Here is a 19,031-nt window from a genome sequence, read left to right on the forward strand (position 1 = left end):
CAAAGATTTTTTTTTCCCACGTCTACGGGAAACTGTAAAAAAAATCTGTGCTGTAAAGATTTTCTCTTTAAAAAAAAAAGTCAGAATGAAATACAAAATTTCCAGTTTAGGTGACGATCAACCCCATATTTTACTATAGTATTGATTAAATAAATAAGAAAATACCCAAAAGTAATTTTTTTTTTCATTTAACAAAATATCACATAATGCCTAGCATATTCTCAAATAATTTTGTAACCTCTTTTGTATCTGGTGCTTTTAATAACCTCATTTTATATCTGATCGCTTATAGGCCATAGTTTAGAAAAATCTTTAACACAGAGATTTGCAATAGTAAGACTTTTTATTCAGCACAGTAGCAGATTAAGCAGTGTTTTGCTTACTTATAATGTCTACTCTATTTTATGTTCTGACAAATTCAATACAGGAATAAAAAGATCCAATTTTGATGAAAGCAAAGGCTACAGCTTCAGAGCTAACATTGCCCTATCCAAAGAAACAGGGACAAAATGAAGAAATAGATACAATGGACTCTCACAATGTAATGGTGACGGAGCATACGGTCAAGCCCTCAATTCAACAGGATGTGTGAGTGCACACTTATCTGTGATTTTATGAGCCATCCCAGTGACAAGAGGGTATACTATACTTCGAGTTAATCTTGTGTTTAAGTATGTGCTGAATCAAAAACTTGATCACCAGTGTTAACATATTAATCGTAAATATTTTCCAAAGGCTGGGTAAAAACACTTTAAATCTGAACACAAGGTCCCAGCAACCTCTTAATCCAGAAAGGGTGTGAGATTATAGGGGTAGTTCCACCCTATACTTTAGGTTTGATCCCACATCCAGATGTTCTGAACAGCAAAAGCTGATGAATCATCAGCGACCCAAATAAGCCACAAGTGGCAATGCTCCACTTATTGTGGTTTAACCCCAGCTGGCAGCCCAGCACCACGCAGCCACTCACTCACTCCCCCTCACCCAGAGGGATGGGGAGGAGGATCAGAAAGGAACATAAAACTCAAGGGCTGAGATAAGAACAATTTAACTGGTAAAGCAAAAGCTGTGCACAAAAGCAAAGCAAAGCAAGGAATTTATTCACCACTTCCCATGGTCAGGCAGGTGTTCAGCCACCCCCAGGGAAACTGAGCTTCATCTTGCGTAAGGGTTACTCGGGAAGACAAAGAGCATAATGCCAAATGTCCCCCCCTTCCTTCTTCTTCCCCCAGTTTATATACTCAGCATGATGCCGTATGGTTTGGAATACCCCTTTGGCTAGTTTGGGTCAGCTGTCCTGGCTGTGTCCCCTCCCAATGTCCCGTGCCCCTCCAGCCCTCTCACTGGCAGGGCCGGAGAAACTGAAAAGTCCTTGATTTGGTATAAACATCACCCAGCAACAACCAAACCCACCCGTGTGCCATCAACATTGTTCTCACACCATAGCCAAAACACAGCACTGTATTAACTACTAAAAAGAAAGTTAACTCCATCCCAGCTGAAACCAGGACACTCCTCTTAAGGCCTCCTCTGCTCTCTTGCTCTCCCAGCACCCCCACCCCCTGTCACTCACACCCCTAACTCAGACTGCAGTCAAATGCCACAATTTGCAATCTTGCTGTCACAGTTAAAATTTGTATTTTTGCATAATTACTAACATTTTTCTTTCCCATACTTATCTTAGTATATTTTGGTGCACTGCTTTTAATCTATTAAGTCCATTTTACACCCACTGACACTAACTACAATTTTACATATGCAATGAAAGAACAGTGCCACAACATGCCTGCAAAGGCTAACTCACCCTGGCTGCGTGTCATCAGTCACGCAATGGTATGTAAAAGTTCCAAACATCTGCACTCCCAGGATCCCATACAGGAGGAGAAAGAACAGAAGGAAAATTGAAACGCTCCAGATTTGCTCTCCGGAACGCCTGGCAAAAAGATAAATATGACACTGAATGCACAGGCAATGTGAAGCCTCCTTTGAAAATCTCCAGAATAGAAAATATGCTTACATAGAGAAAGTAGTATTTCATGCTGCAGAAAATTTGTTCTTAAAATTGATCTCTTACTCTGTGCAGACATAGAAAAGGGAGCCCTGATTTTTTAAAACCTTTAAGTTACGGTAATTAAACCAGCTGCAAACTACAAAGGGTGAAACAAAAAAACCCCAAATAAAATGTATAAAGTCTACCTTTTGTAAAACAGTATCTAATGACTTAAATAGACAAGATATGATGATGAAGTAAAGTTGATACCAAATAAGACCAAAAAACTCTTCCACATTACATGGCTTTTGACATTATGCACTGTACCAAACATACTTATGTGTGTTTGCTTCCATGTAAGCATCTCTGTACATATACCAATAAATGTGCACTTGTAACTGTAATGGTTAGGGCACACGCTCAAGTGCTTTTATTTACGAATACTACCCTGCTAAGAGTGTTCACCTTCGTTCTTAAGTGCCCACGTTAATGGGAGCAGAATTTACTGCCACTGGTTGAAAATTGCTGGCTACAGTTATTAGCAAAATGCTTTAAGATTTATTTAAATACTTTACAGTTTTGATAACTTTTTAGGCAATTCAATGATTCCTTAAGTATGGAAAATAGCAAGAATTTTTTGGCCAAAACTAAAACTCAGGAAGAAAATGTCCATTAAGTGTGCAGGGTCATTTTCTGAGCTGTGTAGTAACCCGTCTAAGTCAAAATTGTTTGGGTAACAGCCTTACTTACTTCAAGATATTTGTTATCCTAGTTCTTGGCAGCTCAAAACGAAAATATATCCGGAATGCTCGAATCATAATGAGTGGTCGTGGAATCCGTAACATGCCCCAAGGTGACATCTGGTCAACTATTTCAGCAATTTCAAACACCTACAAACAAAAGAATCGGGAGGTTTTCTTGATGACCCTGTCCTGTTGCTGTATTCATTTACAGAACTTTTAAAACTATGAATACTATGTATGATTTTTGTTTTCATTTTCAATCTTCTCTTGGTTTATTTCATGGTTCATTTTAACTATATTTTTAAAAGAAAAGTCTTAGTAAATCCTTTAATCCATTCCTAAGTTACCCTAATGAAATTCCAAAAATATACTCTGCCTATGTTCATAACGCTTCTGTCTCAAACAGCTCAAGAAGGCTGTGCAAGCTGGTGCCAGCTGCCTGCTTCTGTGCTAGTCCTACCCCACAAGTTTCCAAAAACTTCATTTAAAAGTAATTCACATTTCCAAATACAAAACCCAGTATGTTAGTGTTGCACACCACTATTTTCTTTGTGCTATAATGTAAAGGTACATATACACAGACTGCCTTATGAGTTGTACATGCTTATAAATTCTCCATTTAATTCCAAGTCCATGTGAAAACTGTACACGTTCTTCTAGACTCCACTTACAAATTTCAGCCAAGCCACAGAGCAAGGAACCATTTCCTTAATATTTTGACAGGTTAGGCACTCCATAAAGACTATTTCGCTTAATGATTGGGTGAAAATGTCTTGGTTTAATCCCTGTCTCTTACTCTCTGAGAGAAACTGTGTAATCTAATATTTGCTCGAAGTACTAAGAAAAGGGAGGGGGAACCTGGAACTTGTCTGTAATGATCAACCTTCACTCTACATGCATACATGATGTACCAAAGTTACTCCTGGGTATAAAGCAGAAAATTACAAGGTGTTTTAAATTTCTCAGAAGTGGGTAAGTTATGCCTAACAGCAATCACTATAGCACTTTTACAATCCTTGTACTATTGCAGGCCCAGTCTCACAGTCTTCAAACTGTTCTTACCCAAACAACTGGCTATGGTTATGGACTGATTGGTTTGCAGGACAAAATTTGACCTGTACCTTAATACTCTACACTTTTTTGCAACATGTCCAAGTTCCCTTCTTTATGAAAATTTAATCAATTTGTTTCCAAATGTCTTTATTATTATTATTTTTCCCATTGTGCTTTAATTTGAATTTTGGAAAAGGTCGTGTTAGATGTGGGCCATATTACATGAAACCCCTCCACTCACCACACCTATACACCTACAGCATGACAAGCATCTACCATTGGAATCATTCTGCCTGTAGTTGTCTAAGCTAGTCACCATGGCATCCTACTAGACTCAATGGAAGGAGATGAGCACAACTGTCATATAGAGTAAGAGATTTAATAGCTCTTTGAAGATCCTTCTCTCTCCTTTTGACTATGCAGTGGGTTTATGGTAAGAAGCTTCAGATTAATGTATAAGTTCTCAATAAGAAAAATTAATCAAGATAACTTCTACTACTAATATAGATATGCCGCAATGTGCAATTATGCAGTTACTCAATTCAGCACGGTATTTTAAAAATAATTTGACCCATGTACAGCTATACTTCCACAACTTGTAATTATTTAGTTGTACCACACGTTTTTCACAATTAAGGAACTATTCATTGAAAGAGGTAAGTGAAATAACTACCTGTAAAACCAGTGACACCCAAAGACAGAAGACCATGAATCCATCAAACACACACCAACGATCCTTTACATAGGAGCTATCACCCTAAAAGAGAAAGAAAGCTAAGAGGTTAATTGTTGTTGGTTTACTGTCAGGATTTACAAATATCACAACCACATCCATCTTCTCTGTACCGCTTCTAAAATGCCACTTTTGAAAGACTCGAACAGCCCAGTATCTGGACTAGAATATGCTGGAAACATATAAACACATCTTCTGGGTGAATAAATGGTACCTTCTTTCTTGTGCGGTACTTCTCCTCAGCTTATATAAAAAAGAACTTACAAAGAAACCTATTATTTCCATTTTGATGTAAATCAAAAAAGAAGAAAAAAAAAAAGAGCACTGGACTGACTTTGCCACTGTATCACCCATTACAAAACACTTGCATAGGAAGGTAAGTGTAAAATGCTAGCTATCTAGTATTGTGCCATTCAATTACTTCAATATTGCTCAACAGCTTAAATCAAATCAGTATCACTGTACATTCATTTTTTCATGTTTTCCATCATTTTTCATGCTCTAGCAAAGGCTTGCCATTTCAAAAACACTAGACAGTAACTGCCATCTCATCACAGTGCAGGCTTTCAAGTTTCTTTGGACGTTTCCTGAGCAACACTTTACCATCTCAAAGTGATCATTCTTTAGACTTCATTAATAGTATGTATGGTGAGCTTCTCAACTTTTATGTTATTGGCACTCCATGAACTGTCAAGCACAAGGATTCAGAGCATAACTTTGCACTACTGAATGAAAGAAATTCAGGGAAGAAAACTGAGCACTGGATCTTTGATGACCCATATGCCTTCCTGCTTGTTTTCCAGGTCTGCTTTAGGCTTCTTCAACGAGCTCTCTAACACCTGAGCATGACCGTGGTGATAAGTCCACTCCAAAGATCACTCCTAAAAGGAGTATGGAGAAGGCTGCATCCAAGCTCAGTTTTCTCTGCACTACGCTATTCTCAGGCACTGCTCCAGTTTGCATGCTTCCATCTCCTCACGTCTCACACCATCCCCATTGACATACAACACAGGCCCTCCACTGCAAGCTATAAAAACACTTCTTTGGTGGGATGCCAATGCCTCGCACTTTACTTTAACTACTGAACTGAAAAAAAAAATCCACATTTATTAGGTAGGTTACAGCTGAGAGTTAGTTTGATGTACCACCCACATGGAGCATAGAGGAAGTTGGGGACCAAATGCATATAGATAGATGCAGCTTGTTGAAAGGCAGACTAGACAAGACTAGACTTAAGGGAAGTGGATATCCTGGTTTCAAGTAAAAATGTATGCAGAGACACAGGCAATGCATCTCGGGGCACATAAACACCCCTTTCTGAACGAGGTTTCTCCCAACCGACTGGATATACCCTCCCCTGCCTTATACATTGTCTTGTTCCTTTTCTCTGTTTAGTGTTCTTCCAGATACAAACTACAGTGTTTGATATCCACTTTTCACAGGCATAACTGAGGAAAAAAGTACTGTCACATCTCAAGAATTTTGAAGACATTACTGGACTTTGGCCTGTTACGTGATTCCTGGCTTGATACACATTGTTTCTTATCTCAGCGACAGCTATTTCAGTCAACCTGTATTTGTTTTTAAATGTCTCAGCATTTTCCTTGATGCTGAAAGCACAGACAAGATGTTTTGGTTTAATTTAATATTTTCAATGACATACACTATCCTAAAAATGATTTATCATTCCTTGCAGTAGGTGACAGCAAGATATATTGTGTAAATAGAGACCAAATATGGTTTTTTTAAAAAAGCTTTATTTCACTTGCAAAATTTCTTCAGGACAGAAGTTAATAAAGCAAGGATATAAGGAAAATACAGCAAGTGATTTTCAAATCAGAAATAAAGGACAGAGAACTTCAATCCTATTTTCAGACAGAGGATTTTCTAACACAGGAGGATGTTAAAGTTCTCAATCCAAGAATTAAGGGGAGGAAGACGGCAAAACAGGGAAGCAACAGAACAACAAATTTGCATCGTATTTTTAACCTCTCTTTCCTGAAAAAAGTAGACTTAAGTTCCCTAAGTAAAGTCAGAGCTAATCAGTAACTCTTCACCCAAGGCTGAACAAACTCGGTGTTATGGTTTCAGTGGTTATGTTCAGAAACTGTGAAGCAGACACATGTTATTTCTCTACAGAGATCAGCTACCAACACCATCGATCTCCTGGGCCTGCTCTCCTCTCCCCCTGGTTCCCTCCTAGTGAAATATCTCTGGTGAGATTTGTATCAACATGCACCTGGAGTCCTTCAATTGTGGCTCAGAACAAAGACGCTGATTGGTCTTTCTCTCACCAAAGAACTCCTTGAAACTTGCTTTTCTTCTTTTAAGCACCCTTTAAAACAAGTTTTCCCTGAGCTTTGCTGTACATATGAACATGAGCATGAACTTGTGCAGGAGTTCCTGTAGTCACTCTGCTCTGAATAACCCATCAAGTACTCGCTAAAAGCCAAATCTTTTTTTTTTTTTTAGAAATTGCTTTTTCTTTCCACAATAGGTGCGGCATGATTGAAGCAGCTCTGCTGTTTTCTCCTCACAAAGGAAGATGTCGTGACCCTTCCCAGCCTTCTCACCAGTCAGGCTGCTCCACCACCTCACTTCTCTCATTGCCACATCAGGCCAGCTTCCAACGCTACATCCTCCCAGCCAGGAAGGCTTCCAGTGGATTGCCTGCGGAAATTTAGGGCACCTGAATTACACCCGTCGAAACTATTCATTTGGGGGGAGGTTCTGGCCCTTTCCTCTTTGCATATAGGGAGGTGTTGGCTAAATCCTTTTCATGTTTGTCATTTGGCTGGCAGTGGATGTGGTGGGGAACCTTTAACACATTTATACTGTGCATCTGCATATGGGATGCTATTTGTGGTTGGAAGCATTTTTAAGGCAAAACCACGTCCTGCTTAATGTGAAAATCAGAACGTCCTTTTTAATATGAATCTTGATATTGACTTCCAGTGCTACTTCCACGAAAAATCTGACTAAACAGAGGTTAGCACTTCAATATTAATAGCAATCAACAGTGAGTTTCATTCACACTTGAAAAAAGCCGTGGGCTGAAATTCCACGCTCATGGTCAATGGCAGACTGTTCTTAAAACTTGGAAAGGAATACAGATATATGAAATTTAAATACACCTGAAGGCATCTTACCTGAAATAGCTGAAGTATTGCAATGCGCTAATCCCTCACCCTTTTTTCATCATGTCTGATTAAATTTGAGAATTATTGATGAGGGTTGTTTTAGTATTTTTTTTTTTTGTGAATGCGCTATCCCAGACCATTTACATTATGGTTTGTAAGCCTTTGAAACATGACCTAAACATTTGCAAAAGATGAAGGATTAGTACTGTAGTCTAGAAGCCTCATGCTGAGACTAATCCAAACCTCCTGAAGTCATTAAAGTTGCTGGCTCCCTGCTGCCTACAGCGGACAGTGGATTCTTCAATGTGCATAGCAAGTCATGAAAGCTTCTCCAGCAACATGACTTACAGTCTATCTAGACAACAAAATCATTTGCTTCTAGCAGAGCAGTGGATGCCAGTCCACAACTGCAGGCTTGGGACAGCCTTTGGAAAGCTTTTGTGCAGTAAACCATGCCCTCACTTAATGCCTCTCCCAGGCAAACTAGGGGGTGTCACTTGAACTCAGTGGACTAGCTAACTAACTTACAACTATTAAACACAAAGCATTTTAAGATACACCAAAAAAATCTGAAGTCCAAAGCAGCAATACTGCTTAGCTGTTAGATGGATCAATTTTTCCTTTGTTAATTAGAGGCCCATTTGTTATTTTGTAATACCCTTCCTAGTCCCCTCAGTTTCTCCTAATATACTTCTGTCTTTTCCCCCAGTAGTTAATCTACAACAGGTCAGCATCACAGTTAGTCTAGTACACAATTATGGAAATGGCTTTATTGATAAACCACACATGGAACGGATCAAAAGTCTGCCCCAGATTAGAGATGCTAATCTGAATTAATACAAAATTTGACATCCCAAAAGAACAGACAAGTTTAACATAACAGTCTGGAATTAAAATATCCCCTTTATTTGCCATATATAATTTTTATATGCCAATAATTGTCTATGGCAATGTTGTTATAACTAAGGAAGAATACCTCAAGTTCAGCATAAGATCTTGAGTGTTTCTTTACCTATTCAAAAATAAGACCAACAAATAAATCTTCTGCCTTCTCCCTACATTCTCCTTATTTCACCAGTTTTTGCTTAGTTTTAGTACCATTACATTAACTGAGTACAATGTACTAGCTTATTTCTTCTTTTTTTATTTTCACATGCAATACTATACCCCAATAACAGCACTTAGATGCTGGAAGATACACTTTCTCAATTGTAAACAGCACTTTAAAGCTAAAATAGCCAGTATTAGGTGCCCTAAACAGTCGTTACACAAGTTCATGTTAAAAAACAGTTCTTAAGACCTAACTCATTGGAAATGTGAGCCAGTACAAAATACAGAACCACAGACAGACATGATAACATCTGAGGTTGTCACTCCATGAGAGCCATTACAATTTAACTTACTCCAGAAGGAAAGACTAGCCAGACTGTAGTTTTTTATTTCATTATCAACCTTGCTGAACACAAAATACTCTAGGAAATCAACATCCAAATTGCATAAAGCAATCTGCTAGAAGATTGGTTATGTCTGCTAATTTTCTTAAGCAATTTCAGTATCTCATTGGTAAGGTAGACAGCTTAGCAAGATGACAGCACAGTCATCTCACAGGTCATTTCTGTCCTGCTTATCTCTTATCATCTTAGGAACACCTCAGGATGAACAGCAAATCCTACAATTAAAAAGCCTCCTTTGCCTCCCTGCTTGCCTTGAAGGATTTCTTTTTTCTCTCTCGTCCCTGACTACAACCTATTCTCTGAATCCTTCCCTTCCGCCTCTTTCCAGCTGCCTCAGTGGGAAAGCTGAAAAAAAAGAAGTGATATAACATCTGCTCTGAGTAATCAGATTTACCATCATCTGCTCTGGAAAGGAGTTCTGCAGCCCTGGGTCTGTCAGTAGGAGAACCTTAGTCTCCCACTTTTCATCACAGTCTCTAACAAACAGGATAGCTGAAAGATGGTACAAACTCAAAAAGACCAGCAAGCTCAGTAACAACTAGCGACTTTGCTATTATTCTATCATGGTCATTGCATCCTGTATGTGGTGGTGGTAAATAAAGCACATCAACTCTAGCAAATTCTTCAGATCACCCTGTGGGCTACTTTGTGTAGCATTACAAATAAGCATTAAGGAGTGGAGGCTGACATTTACTGGCATTTTAGGAGCAGCATAAATGCACAGGAGGAAACTGAAGGAACAGGAAGATTCAGAGTTTGGGAGTATCATTTTTTCCCTCTCTGCTATGCTCTTTATAAATAGCAAACTAGAAGAGGTGGCACAGCTGAGTTCAGGAAACAACTGACCCTCCCTCCCCCATTCCCTTACTCCACACAAACACCACAGGTCACGGAGGTGGGAGCAGGTCAGAAAATTCAATCAGAGCTCAAGGGACCACCTACCTTAACCTCTCTCTCCCGTCTGCAAATGCACATAAAGATACATACACACATATAGAGGTATGTATCTCCCATCCATTCAGACCTATGCATACAACCCTTATGCTTCGGGCTCAACTTCAAACTTTCCCTATTTCCTTAAAACCTCGCAGTTTACAGGTCTGTTTAGTAGCAGAATGATGTGGACAATCCAGCCCAGCCCCCAGCCTGTCAAATACTTTCAACATTTTCCTCACATAGAAAAGAGAATGAAGAGATACAGCCAACAAAAAGAGCTGCCTCTGACTTTGGTTCTCCATCCTCCTCTTCTGCTCTCCTGAACATAAAACTATTTCTCAAATCTGTTCATGTGTCAAACATTAGCCCCGTGCTTCCTTCTTCATAGCTCTGTAACTCTTCAGCCATCCTAGGGACTGACTGAAGCAGGACCTCAGACAGACAGACAGACAGACTCTCAACTGCACCACCTACCTAAAAGTCCATCTTCTACTCTGTGTGACAAAAAAATTCAACCTGAAGCACTTTATTACGCAAACAACCAGCAAATTACATACTAACCATCTTTTAATGCAAAGAGCTCCTGTGACTGTAAAATGATGATCCATGCAGGGCACAAAGGGAATTGTGGACTGCTTAGCTAAGACCATGTTAATAACCAAAGAAATATAAAATGGCATATTTTAAAATGAGTGGTCACCTCCAAGTTAGCCCTCTGCAACGGTGATAGTATCACTTCAAAATGAACCAACTTTTTTTTGTATTTAAAGTCTGTATTTGGAAAGAAAAAGAGACAAGGCGAGGGGACAACACACAACACAGCTTCTCATTTCTGTATGTCTTCTGTTCCTCAGTGTCTTCATTCACAGAAAAGAATCTTATTTAAAATATATTCACATAAAAGCAATTGATTTGTAACAGACAGTGAAATTAGAATTACTGTGTGAAGCTTAACTCTAAACGGTTATAGTGGGTGTAATATCACTTTATCATCACTGAGTTAAACACGTTCAATTTCTAACTACTCAGGTGTTGTACTCAACTGCTCCATCATCAGATGCTTCTAAGTAACACATTACATACTGCATAATCTATCTTTGTCATAACATGTAATGCAAAATTTATAGCAATTTTGTATTGTATGTTAGAAAAACATTGGAAAAATCACTTGATCTTACATCACACAAAGCAAAGTTTCTCTATTTATAATTAAAAAAATGAAACACAGCTCTTACTGTTCCTTTGGATTACAGGGTGATGCCATGCATGCTACAGGCACACAACACACACAGTTCCAATCTATCACTACAAGAAAGCTATAATCACTACAGAACCACTACTTAATCATTTGTAAGAATTAAAAAAAAAATAGATTTAAGTGAATTTGTTGAGGTTTTCAGACTATTTTAGGAATTACCAATGAAGATGTAAGGTGGTCTCATTCATTAAAGAACAGTCTCAGACTACTTTAAGACACACTAGACTCTTGTTAATTTATGTAATTAACTTCACCGAACTTATTTCATTTTTCACATTGTAATGGGGTTTTTTTTAAGTTATAGTATTCACCATGTTATTTACTATTTCTAATAGAAAGAAAAAAACCCACAAAAACACCAGAAAGCCTGTGAAGGAAGAAACAATCCTGGCTGTGAAACAAGAATCAAGACTTTCAAACAGACAAACCAGGACCATTTTACTTGCTACAAATCCTGTAACAGCATTTGCCGTTGTGGTGGTGGTGTGATGGTGTTTGGAGGCATTAAAAAATGGTGGTGTAAACCAAATTGTTAACAAGAAGATTTAAAAACAAAACAGAAACAAACATGAAAACATTACACAACACTCCCTTCAAGTACAATAACCATTGCCACAAAACAACGCAAGGGATGCCTCAACACACCTCCTGTATCAGCCAAATCACTGTACAGCATCTCAGTTCAGCTGAGTGACAAGTAATTCAGACTGCTCACTATTCAGAGCTGCCTGGCACAGACTTCATATATAGTCAACAGAGGACAGATGCCAATACCTTCTTAGCAATACCCAACTGCAGGCATGGCTATAGAACATGTGGGGAAGGCGCTTCGCTGCTGTATTACATTGCTTTCTTGGTACACTGCTTAACTGCTGCAGTTGGGTGCCAACATGCCCTGCAGAGAGATTTTATTGGTTACTGCACTGAAAGCCTGAATTTCATTTCCCTCTCCATCTGCTGATTAGCCATCCATATTTGGTGCCATAAGTTTTGCCCTACTAGCTGACTCGGATCGTTTGGATGTCTTAGGGGTTCAGCAAATCTAAATATGGCTGACCAGAAGGAGGATTGATAGGATCCCCCTACCTGGAACAAAACTCACTGTTTTGGGATGTGCACAGGAAAAAAATCTTCACCATGAGAACAACTAAGCATTGTAACACATTGCCCAAAGAAGTGCTAGCATCTCCATTGCTCAAAATATTCAAGGCTCAGCTTGACAGGACCCTGGATAACCAAATTAAGGCCCCACTTGGAGTAAGATGTTGGTCCAGACCATCTCCACAGGTCCCTTCAAAGCCAGATTTTCTCTGGTTGTACGCATCTAAGAATCTCCTCAAGATGCCAGTTCCTTGTAGACTCCAGTTCTACATCTAGTTGCACATGTCTGGATGTCTGCTCATGGTTGGAAGTACTCTGCAGCCTTGTGGTGATGTGTGTTAAACACTGCTGTGCTTCATCCAGCAATATTCTCCCCTTCCCCAGCTCTTACATTTATGGTGAATGCAATGGGCGGATTTGCATCCAAATGTTTCAAGGTGAAAGCTTTCACTCCAAAGCATCACATACTGCCTAGAGATTGAATAGGAAGATTTGACAGGCAAACAGTCTCACCTAGCATGACAAGACTCAGATTTACGATCATCATTCATAGTGCTCTTTCAACAACAACAACAAAAAAAAAAGCCACAATGATGAAAGTTGGAATAGATAAGAAGGAGGCACTTTTCAGAAAGAGGATTTTATTATTTGGTAATTATCATTAATAAAAGCTGGAGAATCCATTTTATACTACAGAGAACAGGAAAAGTTTACTGAATCAGCAACCTTAGTATAGCTGTAAGAAAGCAATATTTGTTACTGGTAGAGAACACAATAATCTGAAATAAAATTTTACATTCAGTTTACTGCCTTAAAAATCCCATACACATTTTGTCATTTTCATGAAAAGACAGCTGCACAGAAAATGTTCTCATTCCCTTCCACAGGGATTTGGATGTCATTAACATTTTTTCATCTTGTTTTATTTTCTCATATTAAGAGAGAAGACAACATGGGCATAAAATAAAATAAAATAAATAAAACTAAAATAAAATAATATTGTTTAATTACAGCAGACTTCCCTGAAAATGCAAGTTTCAACACAGAAAGGCACATTAGGGATTAAGTTCCCTGTCTTCCGACCTGAATACATAACATGTTATCCAGTAAGTTGATTTCACTGTTATCTCATAATAATATCTGCTTTCATGAAGAAAAACAGTAAAGTAATCCCTAAAAGTGGTATTAGAAAGGGAAAAAATGTACATTACTGAAAAGTAAAGTTTTGTTCATCTAACTGGTCTGTATATTGAAAGAGGAATTTCTAAATACATTCTGAAAGTCAGTATGTTGTACATTTTTTCTTTGCAACTTTAAGGTTAAATCTTTACCACCACAGTTAAGTCACTAAGTATTACATGGACACATACTTCAATCCATGCCCAAAAAGAATTTCTCAGTAAAAACTTCTATGACCCACTGGTTAGAAAATTTACCATTTTTAGTTTAGAAATACTGCCTGTATAAGTTCACTAAGTAATTTAAATACCTTTGATTTTCTAATACTCTAATGCAAAAAAATGGTGCTAAAAGCCCCACTGTGTAATATGAGTCATTACTTTCCTGTAATAAACACTCCAACAAAACCAGGCACAAGTAACCATAGAAACAGGTGCGTATGTTCCAGTACCACGGTCTCTAACCCTCCCTGGCCCACAGGCAGTAACACCCAACTAGCAGCATACTGCAGGTAACTTCGTATTTGCTTTCCCCATGATAATCAGTTTTAATTTTTCTAATTTCCTGTGACTGGAAACCGCATCAGAGCATTTCACTAGCCACACAATCCCAGCAGGCTGGGAACAGATGTCCTTGTGATGGACACAGACACACAGCAAAAAGGTGAGACAGAAGAATCAACTATTGTAGATTGAGTGCCTTATTCAAATAATGGATGTAAATACTGTTTGCTATGAAATAATATTGCAAACAATCACAGCTGGCAACACCATTATTTTTTAAGTCAACTTGAAACAATATACTTTTTGCCAACACAGAACACCATGGGACCCGCACTACACATCTAGGTTTCCAACAGCATTATACATAGTACAAAATTCTGTTTTTTAATATAGGTATGTAAAATGATTTTTCATAGGGCCAAATGATTTTCACCTTACAATTCCAAGAAGTAAGGGGGAAACTCAAATCTTAAGTCAACTGAGTCCTTTTTCATGTTTGCTCTGGGAGCTTCTTACTACCACAGGCAGTTTTTTCCATTTTTTCCCTCCACATAATTACACACTGTTTAGTCAAAGCAGCTCATCATTTTCTCATCACTGTCACTGATTCTGCTGGTTATGCCTCTGCCCTCATGGCTGAGGTTCTTGCTTCTGTTTGTGACTTGCACATCCCAAGACTGAGCTTTCACCACAGGCATCACGAGCACATCAAAGCATGCTGACTTGGGATGACAGGAGCCACGCATTCTGTTTTACTACTTGACCTTTGAAAACAACACAACATCCTGATCCTTAACTCATTTATACGCCATGGGATATACAGCATATCTAAAGTCACAGAGCGCAGCAATTTCCATCTTCTGTTTTCAGTCTGTAATGCAGCAGAAATTCCCTTGACAAAGTTATTAAAAGCTGGTGAGCCAGCTTAGAGTGTTTCACTGCAATTCAATTCATATTTCCATCATTTATCAGAAGGCTTAAACTCGTTTTGTAATTTCTCCATTGTTGTTAGATGAAGGTGGAAAAAGAAGGCAAAACATAGTAAGGTACAGTAAAAAACAGTTCTGCAATCCATAACTCCAGACAAACTTCTGAATCAGGATGATTATGGAAGAAACTCATTTAAGTATAAATGAGTTAAGGCCACAAGTGTTAAAGAAGCTGGCATCCAACTGTCTTCCTCTAGTGCCCACCTGTCCCATTGACAACAAATCTGTAACAAGTCAGAATAATCACTGACTGCGAGATACCTAAAGGCTAGGTGTCAGCCTAGGTTTTAAGCTTTTATTTCAGTCAATGGAGAAAAACAGGCCAGATAAATTACCTTTTGGAAGGGCCTACTTTAGACAGAAACAACTAATTACAGACAATTGAAGACCCTCAAATTAGTGCTGATGAATGCTACTAAAAGTGTTTCTATTTTAAGCTCAGAAATCCATTTTGTACAAGCAAAGATAAAAAAGTATCAGAATATGCAAATGGACATCTGCTGCAACTGGAAATTGTTGCAGACCCCAGTTTAGATCACGGCAACCAGTTTTTCATTACAGTATAAAAAGCCCATCTCTACTTCACACTGCTTGCACTACAGGTGGCAAGTTCCTGATACTGACAGTGAACTCAACGTAGAGTTAAGTCTACATGGCTCAGGTAAGGCTCCAGCCTGCTCTGTCCTCGATTTTCTCTTCTTGAGTGGACAGATAGCAACTACAGCAACCAAAGCACCCATCAGAAAAACACTGACGAAAAAGGGCACAGGGCTAATGCTGCCTGGGAACATGACACATACTGAAAGCTGCTGATTTCAATTAACTAAGTAACCTGGCCTTTAGTACTAGACAGAAGCAAAAGAAATGGTTCCCCTATTTCTGTGACTGCGCTGGTAGAACATTAAGCTTTGTTTCAGTTCCTGCATGAATTCATGAGAGAGTGCTGAAAGCTAAGGGTACAACCATTCACTTCAGCCCCTTGCAGGAGTACTGAAGTCAGTGAATAGCACTCAGTGCTACTGAAATAAAGTCTGACAAAGCCACTCACAACTACTTTGGTTAGTACAAAAGTTTTGCTGTGAATGTAATTGATTTAACAATGGGGGAAATGTCAAGGACCATTACTTCTGACTTTCTATAATCTCCGTTGTTAGCTGACATGTGCCACAACTGCACAGTGAAAAGAAAGACATTTCTATTAAATTCAGTGCATTACCAGTGCTATATATATATAAAAAAATCTAATTTTCAGCATGATGATAATAAAATAAGTGTCAGCTAGGATTTTTTAAGAGACAGGAGAACTCACACTTTCTATTTCACAGTGCTACTCTTTTAAGAGAGGAACAGGATAAACCATGCCTCGTTCTCACAACATGATTTCAATATAGGTTTTCTAATACCATCACGACTGTAATTAGAAGTCGCAATGAGAATGTGGTATAACTAAGAATTTCACATACCTTCACAGTGTCCGTACAGTGAAATGATATCCATTGATCTCTCATTCCTTAAAAGCTGAATTTTCACCTAAGACATCTGTTACCTGAATCCTTTGTGTTGTAGTAGATATGAATTCTTTCATATCATGGACACAGTTTCCTGAAAGTTTCTCAGATTCTGGCATATTTTCCTCTTTGGTTATTTTATTACATACAATGCCACCAGTGAAATTGTGTCTAATACAAGCAATTTACCTGGAATATTTCTCTCTCATTCCACCTCCTAGTACAAAGACTGAGTAAAAACTTCTAGTAAAGATAAGACAGCTTTAAAGTAAGGTATGCTTGCCTTGCTCATACTCATGAGATGGCCTTCAGAAGACACCATATAAGAAAGCAGAAAGTAATTTTTGCATCACACTGATTAAAAGAAATACAAAGTCCTTTCTTCACAGGTTAGGCTCACTGCTTGCTTTCAGAATTTTGATGCTCATTTAATATCACACCTGGTTAGGCTTGACAGTTACCTTTCATTTCTCTAATTCCACTTTACCTTCCTTTTTTTAATGAGGAGACCATTTTGGAAACTTTGCTTGAATCAATGGACAGTCCTATGTAAAGCACAAACAGTCATGTTCATAACTGACATATAAGTGGGCGTGTAAATGTGACCTTTGGTTCCTGAGGGACTGCGAGTCTTGTCTGTTATGTTACAAATTGACCCACGAACTATTTCTCGAGGTGCGAACATTAATTCATTCATGGTGCTCTCAGAAGACTGCCAACCAATAAGTTATGCAGTAGACATAAACTGTATGTAATTGGGAGACCAGTTTAATTCTTATTCAAGTGAGGGAGACTGATCTGCTTTCATTTAAACAGACTTAATACCTCCTTGACGCAGCTGATTACTGCAGAGTTCTTTCTGACCAAGGAGGCTGAGACATGAAAGAAAGCAGAACCAGAGTCACTGAACTCTACATTCTGGGAGATGAAGATCATGTGGATAAATCTAGGATCAATTGAAGAAAGAAGAATTCTAAACTGAAGAGATCATGAAAATATGAATGTCAAATTGAATTAATTAAGTTTTACCACTGCACTAAATTTATTACATTTTATGTATTACTATGCAGTGTATTACTGTGGTGGCCAAAACTGCATTTATTTTCTTAGAAGGCTGTAATTTCACTTAGGAAACTGAAGTAGTATATTATAATTGCACACAATGTTAAACTTTCATATTCTTTATACAACTATAAATCACCAGTATCAGGCAGCAAAATAAAGATAAATTTCAGGTAAATGTGGAAGTCCCAGTTTTACAATCCCGATGAATCACAGGTTAGTCACTTACTGCCTACGTCTGCAAATGTTCATACTCCGGGTATTCTGGCAGTCACCTTACTGTGCATTTTCTGATAAACTCCTAACACAGAGTATTTCTGACCTAATAAGATATTACTTCGAGCACAAAAAAAGGGATTCTGAAAGAAGTAAATGTATTCTGTGAGAGGCTAGTTGATAATAAACCCATCACTGTTCACTGTACCAACATAAAAGAGATCCCCGACTTCTGCCTAATCAGTGATACTATGCTGTGTTCCTCAGCCACCCTGCTATCAGTGGAGCTTTGTGTTTCACGATACTACGCTTCAGCCTGTATCTGCTGAGCAGACAGGTATAACTGGGGAAAACATTACACCATGAAGGCAGTCTAAGTTAATACATTTACATCTTACATGAGATAATAAAAAAATAAATTAAGTAATCTCTTGAAACACTCCTGAATTCACTGAACGAAATGAATGATGAGACTGGACATCATATTAGGACTGGGAGACTTTCAAGTACATGACAGTGATCTCTATTGTTCATGCTCTATGGTAAAACATAATTGAAACTAGAAGTTGGATTTCATTCAATCAGAACGCTCCTGTTGCTAAAATCCACACTATCCTGGCGTCATTAAATCTGTTGAATTTGTCTCAACAACACAGACTTCCCCCACATACCATGTTTTGATGTTCTAACAAGTCAAAGTCAAGAGGTCTCCTGGCCTTTATTCTTACCTTCAGTCACTCCTGAATTAGAGTTCTACTTTATATTTAATGTTTCTAGGTCTGACACAAAGAAATAATATGCATGTGGCAACACTAATAGAACATCATTCCCCATTTTACTAAAACTGCCTTTTTTTATTTTACACTCTCCACAGCTTTTTTAATGTGTAGAAAGTCTGTGATATTTACCATTAATCTTTTAAATTTTTTTCAATTGCTTTCAGAGATCAGAATTTTTAATTTCTAAAACATTAGGTCCTTTTAAGATGTGTCTGTAACACAATCTCTTCTAACATGCTTTGTAAGCTATTCCTACAAAATATTGATGTGGCTGTCACATCATCCATTAATTCATGTGCTACTCAGAGAACAGAATTTGCAATGCTTTGCAATCATTAAAATGTGTGATCTAGACAGAAAGACTGCAGAAAAAATATGTAACTATGA

General features: G+C 38.2%; 1 protein-coding gene across 3 annotated transcripts in view; it reads right to left on the reverse strand.

Moving 5' to 3' along the window:
• NALCN (sodium leak channel, non-selective) overlaps positions 1 to 19,031 on the reverse strand; it is a 248,258-nt gene that overhangs the window by 210,676 nt on the left and 18,551 nt on the right. For all 3 annotated transcript variants that reach the window (XM_037377624.1, XM_037377625.1, XM_037377626.1), the window contains exons 4-6: positions 4,460 to 4,543; positions 2,741 to 2,880; positions 1,805 to 1,933 (exon numbers count right to left, since the gene is read on the reverse strand). In XM_037377624.1, the coding sequence (XP_037233521.1) occupies positions 1,805 to 1,933; positions 2,741 to 2,880; positions 4,460 to 4,543 (353 nt within the window). The remainder of the gene's footprint in view (positions 1 to 1,804; positions 1,934 to 2,740; positions 2,881 to 4,459; positions 4,544 to 19,031) is intronic.

This window comes from Falco rusticolus, chromosome 2 (assembly GCF_015220075.1).
Source record: "Falco rusticolus isolate bFalRus1 chromosome 2, bFalRus1.pri, whole genome shotgun sequence".
NCBI classification, from domain to species: domain Eukaryota; kingdom Metazoa; phylum Chordata; class Aves; order Falconiformes; family Falconidae; genus Falco; species Falco rusticolus.